Source organism: Limulus polyphemus, unplaced genomic scaffold (assembly GCF_000517525.1).
Source record: "Limulus polyphemus unplaced genomic scaffold, Limulus_polyphemus-2.1.2 Scaffold326, whole genome shotgun sequence".
Lineage (NCBI taxonomy): Eukaryota > Metazoa > Arthropoda > Merostomata > Xiphosura > Limulidae > Limulus > Limulus polyphemus.
Window position 1 is genome coordinate 245,727 of NW_013665936.1, and position 15,637 is coordinate 261,363.

The 15,637-nt window shown below is 33.4% G+C and overlaps 1 protein-coding gene across 2 annotated transcripts in view; it reads left to right on the top strand.

Moving 5' to 3' along the window:
- Positions 1 to 15,637, top strand: part of LOC106457401 (DNA repair protein XRCC1-like) — an 83,868-nt gene that overhangs the window by 48,820 nt on the left and 19,411 nt on the right. For both annotated transcript variants that reach the window (XM_022383312.1, XM_013916812.2), the window contains exons 9-11: positions 2,440 to 2,556; positions 3,628 to 3,713; positions 9,829 to 9,907. In XM_022383312.1, coding sequence (XP_022239020.1) covers positions 2,440 to 2,556; positions 3,628 to 3,713; positions 9,829 to 9,907 — 282 coding nt within the window. The remainder of the gene's footprint in view (positions 1 to 2,439; positions 2,557 to 3,627; positions 3,714 to 9,828; positions 9,908 to 15,637) is intronic.

Below are 15,637 nucleotides of genomic sequence, written 5' to 3' on the forward strand. Positions count from 1 at the left end.
TATTCATCATTGAACTTATCGCTAACAAGTCACAGACACCTACTTTATAAGAATCCTAAGCCCTACAACAACAATCTGAAATATACTATACCCTCACATTATTTATATATATATTATAGGGTATAGTGGCTGTTGATTACACGACTAGCCATGGTGATATCTGTTGTTCTTATTTACCCTGTATGTCTAAATAGTAGTGTAGTTTTAATGTAATAAATATATTGCTGCCTTATTACAAATTACAAACATAACCAATGTCAATTAGGGTAAGCTTGCTTTAGTAGAAAAAAATTATGGCAAGTTAATGATCATTATTCTTTATTAGCTCAAAAAAATGTTGATTGCTGAATAACTTGCTTATTAACTGTGTTTTCTAGAAATGAGTAGACTTGGATAAATAACATTAATGTGCAATATCCTAAACAGTTAAGTCTTAAACCTGTTTACATGAACAGGACTATTGTTTAACTATGACGAGCTCTAGCTAGATAGGAAGCAATGAAAAAGAAAAAACAAAAGTGGCTGTTTTCACATGCTGCTTAAATAATTCATATTAATCTAAATTTTAAATTATTTGATTTATTGACTTCTTAGCATGCAAATGTATTTCAAGAGTTTCTTCTAGCCTGTACTGCAAAATGTAAAAATATTAATTATTTTAACGTGTTCCTTCTAAACTTCCATGCCTGGCATGGCCTGATAATTAGGATACCCGAATATATGCTTGCCCCTTTTAGCCATGGGGGCATTATAATGTGATAGTCAATCTTACTGTTTGCTAGGAAAGAGTTGGCAGTGTGGTGATTATTAACTGCCTTCCTTTTAGCCTGTTACTTCATAATTAGTGATGTGTAGTGCAAATAGCTCTCAATTAGGTTTGTGTGAAATTCAACAAAACAAACAAATTAAACTTTCATCTCTATCAACTTTTCTCTTAAAAGCTTATGATGTTTTTAACTGCATCATAGTGGCTAATAGAATGGCTCCTAGATTTTTTCAAATACAAACTTTTAGACCATAGCTCCGTCATCTCTTGACCAATTTGAGATCTAATTATGGTTTTAGGCTCAGGAAGGCATACCCTTTTGATTGATGTAGTTTACCATGTCCAAGGTCTCATAGATTAATTTACTCTAATCCTGCCTAAAAGATTTCAAGTGTCATTGCTATTGAGGATTTTCTCTTGTTTTATACTTAAAAAAGTATTTATTTTTTATGTTTTTCACATTGATGATGGAATTAGAAAAAAATTCCAAAACATCTGTACTAAAGATGTTTTCATATTACTGTGATTTTAATATTACTTATGCTACTTTGACTTCCATAGGGATGAATCATTTCAAGCTCTGTAAATAGGTCACCTAATATGATCACAAGTGTTATTGACAAATAATGAATATTGTATTTGTTTTTCTTGGATCATCAGAAATTTGTTTTCACTGAATTATATATTATTTATCAAGCACTGTGACAAGAATCTTTACTAGTTTTATCACATGAAATTTAAGAATTATTTTTAACAGCGAACTAGTTTATATGTAGGGAGAAATCCATGGAACAGTATTAATCTTATTTTCAGCTTGTTACAGGTTCTATACTTTGTTTTTTGTATGATACATTTCCATGTGCATCAGTTTAGGATTATGAAAGGTAACATAATTTTAGATTATTCCTGAAAAAGTATTTTATATGAAATAAAGGGTATTTCAACAATGTCTTCAAAGAAAAATGAAAATAGGAAGATTAGCCTCATGTAAGACTAATTCATTAGTTGAAGGTAATCAGTTAATGAGCCTGATGATTAATTGATTAGAAAAGGCTACTAACTTCCAAGCTCTGCTGATGAATGTATTGTTTATCGAGGCATCATGAGAAATATTTTAAGATTCTCCTTTGTAATTACACTTCTATTTGCAGGGTCATTGACCATTTCACAAGTACTAGAAAATAGTAATACTAATAAAATGTGCAAGTTCTTGTTATATTTCATTATGCTTTTGCTCTTATCTTTACACCCTTTGTAGATATTTGCTTCCAGTGGGGTATGTGAAACTAAATAACCTATGAACATTCCAAACTCAGTATTTGATTCCTTTATTGAACACTTATATTGAGTTAGTGCTTTCTTAACTTAATGTAATGATATATACATATATTTTTCTCAGTTATTGATCAACAATTTCTTTTAAAAATCATTACAAGTAATTTCTGTGTCTGTAAGCTATTGTTTAGTAAGTAAGATGTCCAAGCCTTAAGTACTATTTAATGCAATATAAAGCCACAAAAAAATATATTGCAAGACAGATTATATTATTTTAGAATGTGTATTTAGAATTTTAAGTAGTTTAGAAAATGTATAGTTCTTTTATTAAAATAATTATAAGAGCTTAATTTTTTTACTGGTAAAATAATATTTTGTTTTTCCAAATTTCCTTATAGTTGTGCCTTTGTTAATACTCCAAAATATACCCAGGTACTCTCAAAAGGTGGTAGAATAGTTACCAAACACTGGATCCTCGACTGTCACAAGAAATCCAAACTTTTACCTTGGAGAGAGTAATTGTCATTTTTATACTTTTTTTTATTTCAATGTTTCTAATAAGTGTGTATTTAAAATATTGTGTTTTCTTAAGAAATTTATGTTTTAAAAGATACTTTTACAGAAATTTTTGAAAGCCTGATAATATTTTAATAGTGTGGCTCATATTGTTTTACCTGTGAGTTAATGTTCTAAAATTCTGATTCTTCGTTATGTATATTTGAAATCACTTTGTTTTAATGTAATTCATTTGTAGTATGTTGTGTATTTTCAGAGACTCTTAATAATCTTAGGATATATTCTTGAAAATTTCATGAGATATTAGACATTACTTTTTAATGTCTATTTGACATCTTAAGTACATTAGTAGGAATATCTTCCTAACTGACATCACTCAGAATTGGCACTAAGTACTCATCCCACACTATGGTTCATTGTATGATTTCAAACAACATAATTTGTCTAGTAAATGGATTAAGTGTGATATTCAAGATATAAAAGGTAAAGAAAAATATAATTAATATAATAGATATGGTCCATTACTTAATAATCTTTCATAAATATTGACTCATGGGCTGCTTTGACAAATATTCTTCTAAGCATCTTTAGCTTTCTGGACATTTTTCAGCCTAGTTTCTACATTTTTTTTAGAAAGAAAGGCTTAAGCTGTATTTATAGTTTACTAAGGGAAAGTTCTTTCTGAACACGACCAACTGTTCAAGCTTACATATTATTAGTTTCAGTGCATATAACTTTCTGAAATTACTTAATCTCTGATTTATAAATACATCTATCAAAAACAAAATATCAGTTAGTGTGTCTTCTCAGTAATACATCTTTTAATAATACAATATGCTCTGAAAAGTGTGTATGTATATTTGCTACAAAGTTACTCAACAAACATTGGAGGCTGGAATTTGTATGGCTCTTGTTACAAGCTTTAGAAAAATTTGCCTACTCAGTAAAACAGTTCTGTGTTTTTTTTATGTAAAAGTGTTTTACTGTGTCTGGCAGATTTAGTAGACACTACAAAAAAATGTAAAATAGATGTTGAAGTATTATACAATAAATATTTCATGTTTTTACAGTTACAAGTTGGGAAATTATTCTAAAGAGAACACAACAGAAGAAGATTCTGGAAGTGAGGAAGACAAAAACACTATTGTACAAAAAAGTAAGCTTTTGTTTTTCAGCATAACTTATACAGAAGGTATTGTATGTATTATTATTTATTTATTATATTTTGAACAAGTTGATGGGTAATATTTATGTGATCTTGTCAGAATAAGATTTATTAACCACATTAATATATTTTACACAATATTTAAAAATATACCTTGCACACAATGAAGTAAAAGTAATTTTTAAGTGCTTGGTATAAAATGATTAAACTCCAATTATTGTTTGATGACTTTACATGCTGATAATTTGGCTGAAAAATGGGCAGCTAATGGTGCTTTTTAATTTTTTGTTTAATTAAGCTTTTTCCAACTGATAGTATTAAGGTGGCTAATGATTACCTACCAAAATGCAGTCCACCCTTCTGGCTGGAAAGCCCCTATCCTACCATCTCCTGGAAGTCGGTTCCCAGGAGTTCTGGTGTTGGAAAGGGGCTGGATCAGCCAACATAAGTCCTCACACATGTGGTGGTAGGGAGACCTCATCCTATAGTTTGATTGGATAGATTATTTGGCTGAGGAACTCCATTTTACCATCTCCTGCATGTCAGTTCCCAAGAGATTTGGTGTTGAAAAGGAGCTGGACCAGCCAATAGATATACATATCAGCTGGGGAACCCCCATCCTACCATCTCTTGCACATTGGTTCTTGGGAGACCTGGTTTTGGAAAGGAACTGGACCAGCCAAGAGATATTTGGGTCGCTGGGAACCCCCATCCTACCATCTCCTGGCCATTGGATCCTGGGAGGTCTGGTTTAGGAAAGGAACTGGACCAGCCACCAGAAAATGTCCGTCTAGTTTTAAAATTTGATTGAATCACCACATTGCACTTCTCTTCCTACTGTTGCTCGGATATCGGTTCCCAGTTGGCTGGTTGTTGTTGTGGATCTGCACATGTGCCCAGACTAGGATGATGGAATAGAACATTTTTTTCCCTTCTGTTTCCTCATCTTGAGGTGAAGGTGGTAGGGACTCTCCTCCTACTGAGATAAATACCTGTTGCTGCATAGTTTTGGACTGGGGTTGACCCACTGATTATGGTCTGACATGCCCTAGCCACTCTACACCATTTGATATCTCCACTTGTGTATTGGATGTGCTGTTTTTTCTTCCTGATTTAATGGCATATTTTTAAAATGGGCAAAGAGTATACCCGGTTCAGATGTGGTGCAGTCTCATACAGGTGTGTTCCTCTACACAGAGATGTCACACCCCATGAGCATTCTTTGGATGGTTTCCAAAAGTGTGGGATTCTACCTATTATGTGAACAGAGGTAAGGTATCAGATTGGAAGTTATAATTTCTCTATGCTGAAAATATATATCCAACAGATACTTATACTTACCTCCCTCACACTTCCCACCCTTCCTCCCCACTTCTGGTGCTTCTATTTGCCTAATTTCAAAGTGAAGGTTTGGTTCTACAGTAGAGAGGGAGCAACTGCATCAAGAGGGTGTGTTACACTCCTATTGGTGGAGTGTTGTCCCATGCTTATTTGCATGCTACAAGACAGCTGTACCATATTAAACATGTGGGGTATATGGGAGTATTAAGGCTAGTGGAGAGCAAAACATTTTTGCATATAGAGGACAGCACTGAACAAAAAAAGCTATTTTGTGAACAGAGGTAAGTATCCATTAGAAATATATTTTCAGTGTAGGAAAATTATAACTTTCCTCAATTTCTTAGTTCCTTTTAATACAACTGTCAGTGTTATTAAGATAATTAGCAAAAACCAATTAAATTCTCTTTACTGTGTTGCCATATCAAACAGGTGTCATCAACATATCTTAACTAAATTTTAGGTTTCCTTTTTGCTTTTATTAATGAATCAGTTTCCACAATGTCCATGAATAAATCACATAATAATGGGGATAAAGGAGAACCCATAGCTAATCCTTCATTTTATTTATAATCTTTACTCTTTATTTGAAAAAAATTAATTATTAACATATGCTTCAACAAGGTTAGTCATATCAATTATTCCTAAAACTGAATTCTCATTTTCTTTTAATTTATTCTGCAAACATGCAGTGGCTTTTCCACAGGTACTGTAGTGAACAATGAAATAACCTTGAAAGAACACTAAAATATTATTCTGATCTTGTGTTAGATGTTTAATTCTTTCAACAAATTCCAATGAATTCTTAACTGTGTATTTATTTTTATAACTTAAAAATGAGAACTTTTTTGAGGTGAATTTTACTACATAGTACATGGAACTCTTAATATTAGACACAATGTGTTTAAAACTTATTAACTTTAGTTAAAGCATATAATCTAGATAATATAAAGTTACTTGGAATTAAACTTTGCTTTTCTTTAGGTGTTAAAGTTATAGAATTTTTAATATTTTCTTTTACCATTGTATGAAGTTTATTCATTGGTTTATCTTTAAAAAACAACAAAATATCTTTCTGTTATATGATGAAGATTAACTAGATTCTTAATATAACTAAAGATAAAATTGATTTATGAAAGAACTGGTATATAGAAAATAACATGCAAATTTGGAAATAAATTTATAAGACAAACTAGAAGAAATTTAAAATACAGAATAAAGAACACAAAGGATATGTTACAAAAAATAATACAAAGATCTTGCCTTTAGTTGTACATGCTAATGAAACTAAACACTTGATTCAATGGGAAACAAGAGGGAATTCTCAATAGCCACAGCACTTGAAATTCTTTTAGGCAGGATTAGAGTAAGTTAATCTATGAGATCTTGGGCATGGTCAAATACATCATTCGAAAGGGTTTGACCTACTGAGTCCAGAACAGTAACTAGATCTCAAATCTGTCGGAAGGTGATGGAGTTATGAGCTAAAAGTTTGTACTAGAAAAAAAACAAAAAACAGCCATTCTATGAGCAGCTATGCTGCAGCTAAAAACTTTTATTTTAGACAATCTGCAAATATCAACGGTAATAATACCCAGGAATCTATTGAGATAATCAAATGTAACAAAATAAATTTTAAGGTTACTAAATAAGGACGATGAACCACTGGGAAATGTTGTTAGTAGATGGTGGGAAATTCTTTAAGCTGAATTTCTCCATGTGATTTTTTAAATTATTATACAGGTCTTAACTCAGGCAAAATATTGCTCTTCTGATGGTGATGCAGTAAGACGTGGAAACAAGTAGAGTGTATGAAACTGTTTCCAGTCTCTCAATAATTTATCATTAGATGGTGTGATACAAGAGAAAGTTCCTAAGTTTCATACAAGATGTTTCTACTTTAAGACAAACGGCCTGAAACTGTTTGGTGTAAAAGATCTATGTTGAACTTTACACTGACACCATGCAATACTCCGATATAAATGAATTCACCTTCGTATTCATGCATACTTAAAGCACATTATGCATCACTTAAAAAAATTTAAAGTATACTCAAAAAATGTGCTTCAGGGAGGAGGAAGTGTTAAATCAGTCACATTATTGACTGTTTAGTTCTGTTTTCCAACTTGGTTGTATGTCATTTGTGAACTTAGTTGTACTTTTAATAGGATATATATATTTGAAAGAACATCCATATTTTATAATGTGCTAATTGTTATTATTTACATATTATTACATATATACAGAGAAGATTACGGGACTGTTGATACAAGACGAAACTGCAAAAACTTCAATCGATGGAAAAAAACAATTCATACAGTAGAGAACTTGTATAAAATATGAAAAATGATTATATATAAAACCATTTTAGCATATTGAGCTGTATATTGATAGGCATAGTTTGGGCTGCTATAGCCAGCTTAATTGCTTGAAAAAACTGATACAATGAAGAACTTTGAAAACTTTAATGGATTGCAACTGCCTGTTGAAAAAAAAGGAAATTACATTTTGGCTTCTATACTGAGACCTTCTTCAACCTTTGTCATCTTTTCATTCAACAGGCAGTTGCAGTCCATTAAAGTTTTCAAACCCACTATGTCTAATTTGCTTAAAGTTACTCTGAAACAATGAACAACTTTTAACTTTTCTTAGCTTGCATTCCTGTTATTTTTAAAAATACAAAAACATACATCATGATATTGTTTGAAATACAACCATGTATATGTTTAGTCTAAAATGAGTTTAGAAATACAATGCCTAAATCTATCACTTGTATAACTGCAACAAAGTGTAATCCAACATGCTCAATTATTGCCTCCCTTTTTCTTTATTAAGTTCTCTGATTATGAAACCTTAATGAAAAGGAGAATTTATTTCTAGTGTAATTATAAATGTATCTGTTTAAAGTTCAGTTTCTAGATTTTTAGAAGGTAAATTTAGATAAAATATTGTCTACTTTATTTTAGGATTGTTTATTTTTTTCAGATAGGAAAAACTACACAAGAATCACTTGCACTATTTATCCCTAATTTTGAAATGATAAATAAGAATGAAGGCAGCTAGTAAACAACACTTCCTGTTAACTCTTGGATCCTCAAATTCAAAGTTTGGCATGTTAAACACTAGACCATGCCCTGACCAATTTCAAGAAATATAAGCATGCATGAATACTAGATTAATATACATATTATATTTTGGTAGGATTGTGTCAACATACATTCATAATAGTTGTAACTTTGTACACTTTAATATTCATACTACATATCTACACAAACCTTTACAGTTTTTACCCCTTTTGGTTCTTCCATTTTAGGTTAATTTTGTATTTGTCTAGTTTTGCATTTTTAGGAGTATTTTTGTTATTTAAAAATATAGATTTAGTCCTGTAGATATTTGTATACAAACTTCTAAGTAATTTTAATTTTTGTTAGTCATATTTTACTGTTGATAAACAGTTAACATTTATTCTCAAAAAGTAACATTCAATTTTTTGTGAGTTATAATATATAAATTTCTTTGCAACTTAAAATCCACCTCCAACTATTTAACTGAAAAATAACACATTTTAAACAAGAAGTAAGATTAAGAAATTATAAATAAGAGTAACAAAATAATTTCCAGAAGTGGAAAATTATAAACCAGTGGCTAAAATAAGTAAATTCATACCGTTTGCAGAACAAATGCAAGGATCTGTGTTTCTACAAATTGATGTTTGAAAGGTTCTGTGAGTAATGGTTGTGAGGAAGGGTTAGAGGCTAATGAAAGCATAAGATCAAAGCATTGATTTGAAGCATAAACATTGGTAATAAATTTGTACTTGGCAGGTTTTACTAACCTAAACTGATGAATAATCAGTAACAATGCTGTTAGTTGCAAATGCTGACCTTACTTTAGGGTAGGTAAAATAACAAACAAGATTAATTTGGGCACCCTTCTGGACAAACAGAAGCAACTTGAATCTAGATTTTGCCCTGAACCCATGCTTGTAGTACAGCCAGTTCCTACTGAAAATAACGTTTGTGACACTTAACTAACCTCTTTAACTCCTGTGCTCTGCTATATTCATTACAACATCTATGGGAGGCCCACAGTGGTAGCTGCTTTGGTCAGTGCCCATGTCCTAAGATGTTACACTTTTGAGTTGCACAGCTGTGTAGCATTAAAAGTTCTGAATGTAAAGTTGTTTCGACCTTCTGTAGCCAGGACTTATGGGCTCAATCAAAGTCATACATACGACTATGTTTAATGGGACAGTGCTTTTTGTATGTATCGTAATTTAGATTTTTCATATTATAGCTAGGTGCTGTGGAATATCTTAATGGAATAGTATCAGAAATAAAAATATATTTTCACTGCTAACAACTTCTGTTTTCATACACAAAAATTTTTTATCCCCATAAGTGCAAGTGGAGCTTTTTCTTTTTAGCTGTTTTATACAGTGGTTATGTATTGTACAGTAAATTGACCAATTTTGATTAATTAGTGAAGAGCGACCCTACCAGATTTTTGCTCATTTTTTTTCTATAGAGAATTAACAGTAATGTTTATTTAATATCTTAGTACAACCACTCATGCTTCATACCATGTTAATCAGAAAGCTTCACTTTCTTGAAATGCCCTATGATTAAAACAATGAACACTGATTTTTCAAAACTTGACTCAAAAAGGTGGTTTACTTTTTCAGCCAAACTACTAGTGTAATTTGTTTAGATGTTGCAATGGTTTTCCTTTGGCAAAGTAAAGAAAATGTACTGAATTTGTTTTGTAGATTTGGTGGATAAATACGATAAAGGATCTGATGTGGAGTCTGTAGATACAGAAGTAGATACAGAAGATGAAATAAAAAGGTGAGTTAGCATAAATGTATTTAAATTATTTAAATACACTTTTAATACATTACTAATGTTCTAGACTTGTGAATATATGGTTTGAATAGGAAAAATTGTAAGAGAATAATTCCACTGCAGCATTATAAAGATGCATATCTGTACTAAGTACTAAAAATTAGACAAAATTGGGACATTTGAAAGTTTTGTTTTTGGGGGGGCAAATATTTGGGTGTACAAAATGATTCAAGGATTATGTGTGTCATAGATCAGTAAGTTTTGTCACATGACAAAAAGTTTAAATGTTTTAGTAATCATCATTACTTTTGCCTTTGATAAAGAAAACTCAATATTATATTGTTGTAACTCAACTGCATGAGTGTGGGTCATAGTGTGCATGTCTGACCTTTTACAAAGTTGCATTCAATATTTAATGAAACTACTTTAATATCATGTATGTTAATAAACTTGGAATTAAAACATAGTTTTATAATTCAAACTTTATTGCTATATAAGTTTTAATTTCTTAATTTATACAATAGATATTAACACACCAGAATTCCAAGACCGCACCCCATCTCTTCACACAGTTAAGCTATCTTCCCCGTACATCTGTATGCCACTAGCCTTTAGGCAGTCCCATCTTATCTCATGAGATTTCTTGTGAATTACACTATTGCATAATGACATTATTATGCAGCAAAAGCCCTCCACCAATAGAAGGGTGACATGCTTCCTTGTACACTAACTTCTATTTCCATTTGCAATTGTGAATCTTCATTCTTTTCCTCAGCCCTGGATGTATCAGACATGTTTTGTTTTTTCCAATTTACTGAGACTTGTTTAGTTTAAGGAACTTAATTTCTTTTCCTTCCTTCAAACTATGAACTCACAAGTTCATTTAACATCTTCCACTTCTTGTGTGAGTGAAGAATTTCCTCACACAAGTCAAGCGTGGATACTTCAGACATGTTTAATATGGATGACATGACAGACATTATGAATAGGATAGTGGGTTCCATTATGCACCCAGGACCTTCAACTCCTGTCCATTCTTCAGTCATTCCTTCCCCTTGTTTGAAGGGGAGAATGAAGAGGAGGACAAAGTTAATTGTTTGTTTTGTCAACCTGGTTATGCATTGGGAACTTCACTTCCTGTTGAGGATAACACTCTCTTTATCGGGACCAAGAATCACAGGCATGTTCAATTCTGTCTCTTTCCCCTGTGTCATATTTGGGCTCTTCTGTTAGATATTGTGTTGGCCCCCTATGTTCTTCAACCACATGATCAAGGGCTTTGCTCACCATCTACCGTGATTGGGATTGTGAGTCCATTACTACATAGATGATTGGCTTCTACTGTCCTACTCACAAGAAGAGTCTTCCCTTCATACCTCCATTCTTTTGAGGAAAGCTGCCCATTTGGGTTGGCTTGTCAATACTTCCAAATCCTTTCTCAGTCGCACTCAATATCTCCTCAGGTCCTGGCTTTGATTAGTGACTCTCTTTGTCTAGTCCTTTTGGTGTCATCTTTTTGGCCACATCAAACTTGGTTTTCTTTTCTTCACCACATATCCACCCATCTCCCTCTTCCCTTACCACTCATACCCTTTCTCTAACTTCAACTTCACACATCACTGTTCCATCATGGGATCTTGTTCCTCCACCTTCATTTTTGGGATTTGTGCAGTCTATCAGCATTAGAACTGGACTTCTATCAGTCTGATTGGTGTGTCTTTCGACATTGGTCCATCTGTTGCCACCTTTCTCCTAACTGTCCTACAGTTGTCCATCTTTCATCTTTTTTGACCTGGCTGTTGGACAGTGGATTAGCTTTCCCTACCATTGCCAATAATCAGGTGTCCTTGTCTAAAATATTTGTCTTTTTTGATACTATAAGTTGTTTTTCCCTCCACTTTGTTCCAGCCTTTCCTTCTCAATAGACTTCCTCACCCTGTTCCCATGTCTGACTGAGAACTCAATGTCATCCTGCATGCTCTTACCCATGACTATTTTGAGCTGTTGACAACCTCCAATTTATACAAACTTTCTCTTAAGACCTGTTTCCTCTTACTTCTTGCCTGTGGTTGCTGCCATTCAGATATCTATGCTATTGACTCTTCCTGTACCATTTTCCATCACTCTTATATTCTTCTTTATCCTGACCAGTCCTTCCTCCCTAAGATTTCAGCCTCCAAGGAACGTGACTGCTCCTTCTCTCATATCTCTGTTCCTTCTATTTTTATGATTGATTGGATCCAGACAGACAATATTTCTTTTTCATGATGTTCCTTGCTACTTAGCTCGTAACTCTCACTTTGACGTTCTTGTCTTTGATTCTTTATTCCCTGGGATTCCTCTTCTTCCAGGGGGATATCTCCTTCTACCCTTGCAGGTTGAGTTTGTCAACTTCTACGTTTGGTCTTCTTCTCAGTGGGGGTCAATACTTGCAGACTGTCCTACATTTCATCCCATCAGATTCGTCATCTCACTCATTTCCTGGACAAGATCTTTGAAGCTGGCATGTGGACTACTTCACACACCTTTATTGCTTACTGTTTTCCTCATCTGACTGTCTTGTCTCCTAAAGGTTACTGCCTGTCTCTGTTTCCCATTCTACAGTCTACCCACCATCTCTAGCAGGTGAGTAGTTTTCCTTTTTCTTATTATACTTTTTGTTTATAGGATCATGTGAGGTGGCTGGTGGTACCTTCCAGGGTATACTTATTTCCCAAAATTCTGTATCGAGCCAGGAAAACAGAAAGCACTCATACCATCTTCCCTGACTCAATATATGTCCACTGCGAGAGTGGGGTGTTCCGCAAGATCACTTGAGGTATCTTTGTGGTTTATTTATATATCTGACTACGGTCCAGTTAAAACTATATTTATTCTATGGACTATCATGGAAAAAAAGACAGCACCAAAGGTTGTTCTCCCCTATTCTCTGGCTCAAGTTTGCTGGCTTCTCAAAATAGGGCTATGTGGTTACCTGTTACACTGTCTCCAGTAAAAAAACTTTTCAGGCTGAAGGAATGATGGGGATCCAGGCATTTTGTCTGAGTCTCCCCATTGAGAATTCCTACCACCTTTTCTTTTTGTCACTACATTGGTGGACCATGGGGAATTCTCACATGTTAAGACCTAATTGCTGGGGCTAGAACAAGCAGTGCCAATTGGTGGGAAGTGAGGCAGTAGTGACACTTTTATTATAGTGCAGGTCACTCCTCATGTAGCTATATTTTTAAAATGCCAGTTGTGCCCTCCTATGGCCTGAGTCTGTACAGTTAAGATGAGGTGAGAATGCACTATAATACTGTGTGTCCTTCTACAGCCAGAGTCTGTTCAATAGAGTTGAGGCAATTACATTACATGAGATATGCCCTCGTGCAGCCTGAAACTGTTCAGTAGGGTCAAAGTAAACATGCATCACTATATTATGTTTTCCTCCTGTGGTCTTGTCTTTTCAGTAGAATTAAGGTGAATATGCACTATACACTCATGCCCTTATCCTGTGGACATCATCTGTTCAGTTGAGGCAAGCATGCACTAACAAACTGTGCCCTCCTCCTGCACCTGATGTCTGTCAAGTCGAATCGAGGTGTGCACATACACCATTCCACACACACTATGGCTTGAATACTGTGACCTCCTCTCACAGTTGGTGTCGATCCAATAAACTCTGATGGTAGAGTTGAGGTAAGCACAATGTATGGTCTGATCAAACTCCAATCACATTATAAATATTGGCTCTTTGACCTCTTGTGTGCAAGTATTCAGATGGCTATGTTCTTACTTCGCCCATCACTGCGACACATGGAGCCCGTTTGCCTCTTCCTGCTTTTTTCCTGGTCAGAGAGTATACCCTGAAAGAGATGAGATGCAGTCTCTCACAGGTGTTCCACTATGGAGCCCCTGCAATTGGGTGTCACACTCTTTGGGTATTTGTCTGGAAGGAACTCATCTTGGTAAATTTTTGCACTGGGCCCTTTATTCAGCATAGGATTCTATCTTAACTGTGTGGTATCATCTCAGAAGTTAACATTTTCCTTACCTGAAATTCTTTTTCTGATAATACTTACCTCTCACACACATTTCCACCAATTTTCTCCACTTCTGGTACTCATTTCTTAGTTTTTTTCATCAAAGAATGAAGATTTATATGTACAAATGCATAGGTGGAGTTAGTGTGCAAGGAGGTTTGTCGTCCTTTTATTTGTGGAGGGTTTTTATTCATAATAATATCATTTTTCTCTAGTACAATTTATGAGAAATGTTGTGAGATTAGGTGGGAGTTACTTAAACATCAGTGGCCTGCAAATCTCTAAAGCAGATGTATGGGGAAGATAGCTTAACTGTGTGTAGAGGTAAGTATCTGAGATATACTCTTTTGTTTCCCTACTTTCATAGTTAGACATGTCTCAACTTTTGCTATAGATGATTTAGTAATAATAGTATTTCTCCGAGAGGTATACAGGCGAGTTGCTTGTGCATTATGTAATTTGATGCTATGCTTACAGTAACTTGAGATATACAGGCGAGTTGCTTGTGCATTATGTAATTTGATGCTATGCTTACAGTAACTTGAGATATGTGCGAGTTGCTTGTGCATTATGTAATTTGACGCTATGCTTACAGTAACTTGAGATATAGTCTTTTGTTTCCCTACTTTCATAGTTAGACATGTCTCAACTTTTGCTATAGATGATTTTGCTGCAGTTAGTGTTAGAATAGAGAAAATAAGAAATAAAGTATAAGGTTTACCAAAAAAAACTTTTGATATTCATCGATGAGATTATAGAGGTTTTGCAAATAAAATGTGAAAACTGTTAAGTTTTTAAAAAAGAGTGCTTTTATTCTTAACATAAAAATCACCTTGCACTCAAACTAGTCAGAGTCTATGTTTGACTGACTCCATAAACTCATGTACAAATGTTTAGCACAAATACTTTATCAAAAATTTAGATTTTTGGGTTCAATGAATTTGTTATGTTTCCTAAAAGCTTACCAAGTTTTCCTAAACTTAGTAATTTTGGAATTATATAAACTTCTACGTGTTACTTCACAGAAATGAGTTTTGTTACAATACAAAAATAAAAGGATGTGAACTTTTGCTATAACTTGTACAACTTGAAAACCATAAATATCTCCAAATTTTAGTTACAAAGTTATTTTTCATGACTCTCTCAGTTAATAGCCCATATCATCCATGAAGTTGCCTCATGGAATTTCTGTACTTAGAAATATTTCGATGAACAAAAGAAACACCTATGATCTGAAAAGTTACTTCCTGTACATTTGTGATTTGATACCTATAGATATTTTTCTTTATTACATAAAAAAGTTAAAGTTGAAATTGTTAGATTCTTAGTCTGTGAACAACTATGTTCTTGAAGTTATTTAAACTTTTTTTTTCTGTAACATTAATCACACCTAAGCATATAACATACTTTTTAGAGGTCCATATTTCCATATTGGTTTGCTAAGGATTTGATACCGTTACATAGTTTGCCTTCTGAGCTTTAGTTTCTCAACTCCTAATAGCTTCTGAAAGTCAAGGCTGAATTCTTAACAAGTCTTAGTCTTTCTATTGTTTAGTGTTTTTTTTTTTCTTGAGATATTCATATGTTGCTGCCAATATAAACCTGAAATATAAAAATGGAATGAAATATCAACTAGGAAGTGTATGTGAGTGTGTGTGTATATATATATATATATATATATTTCATGTTTTTCTGTATTACATTAAAG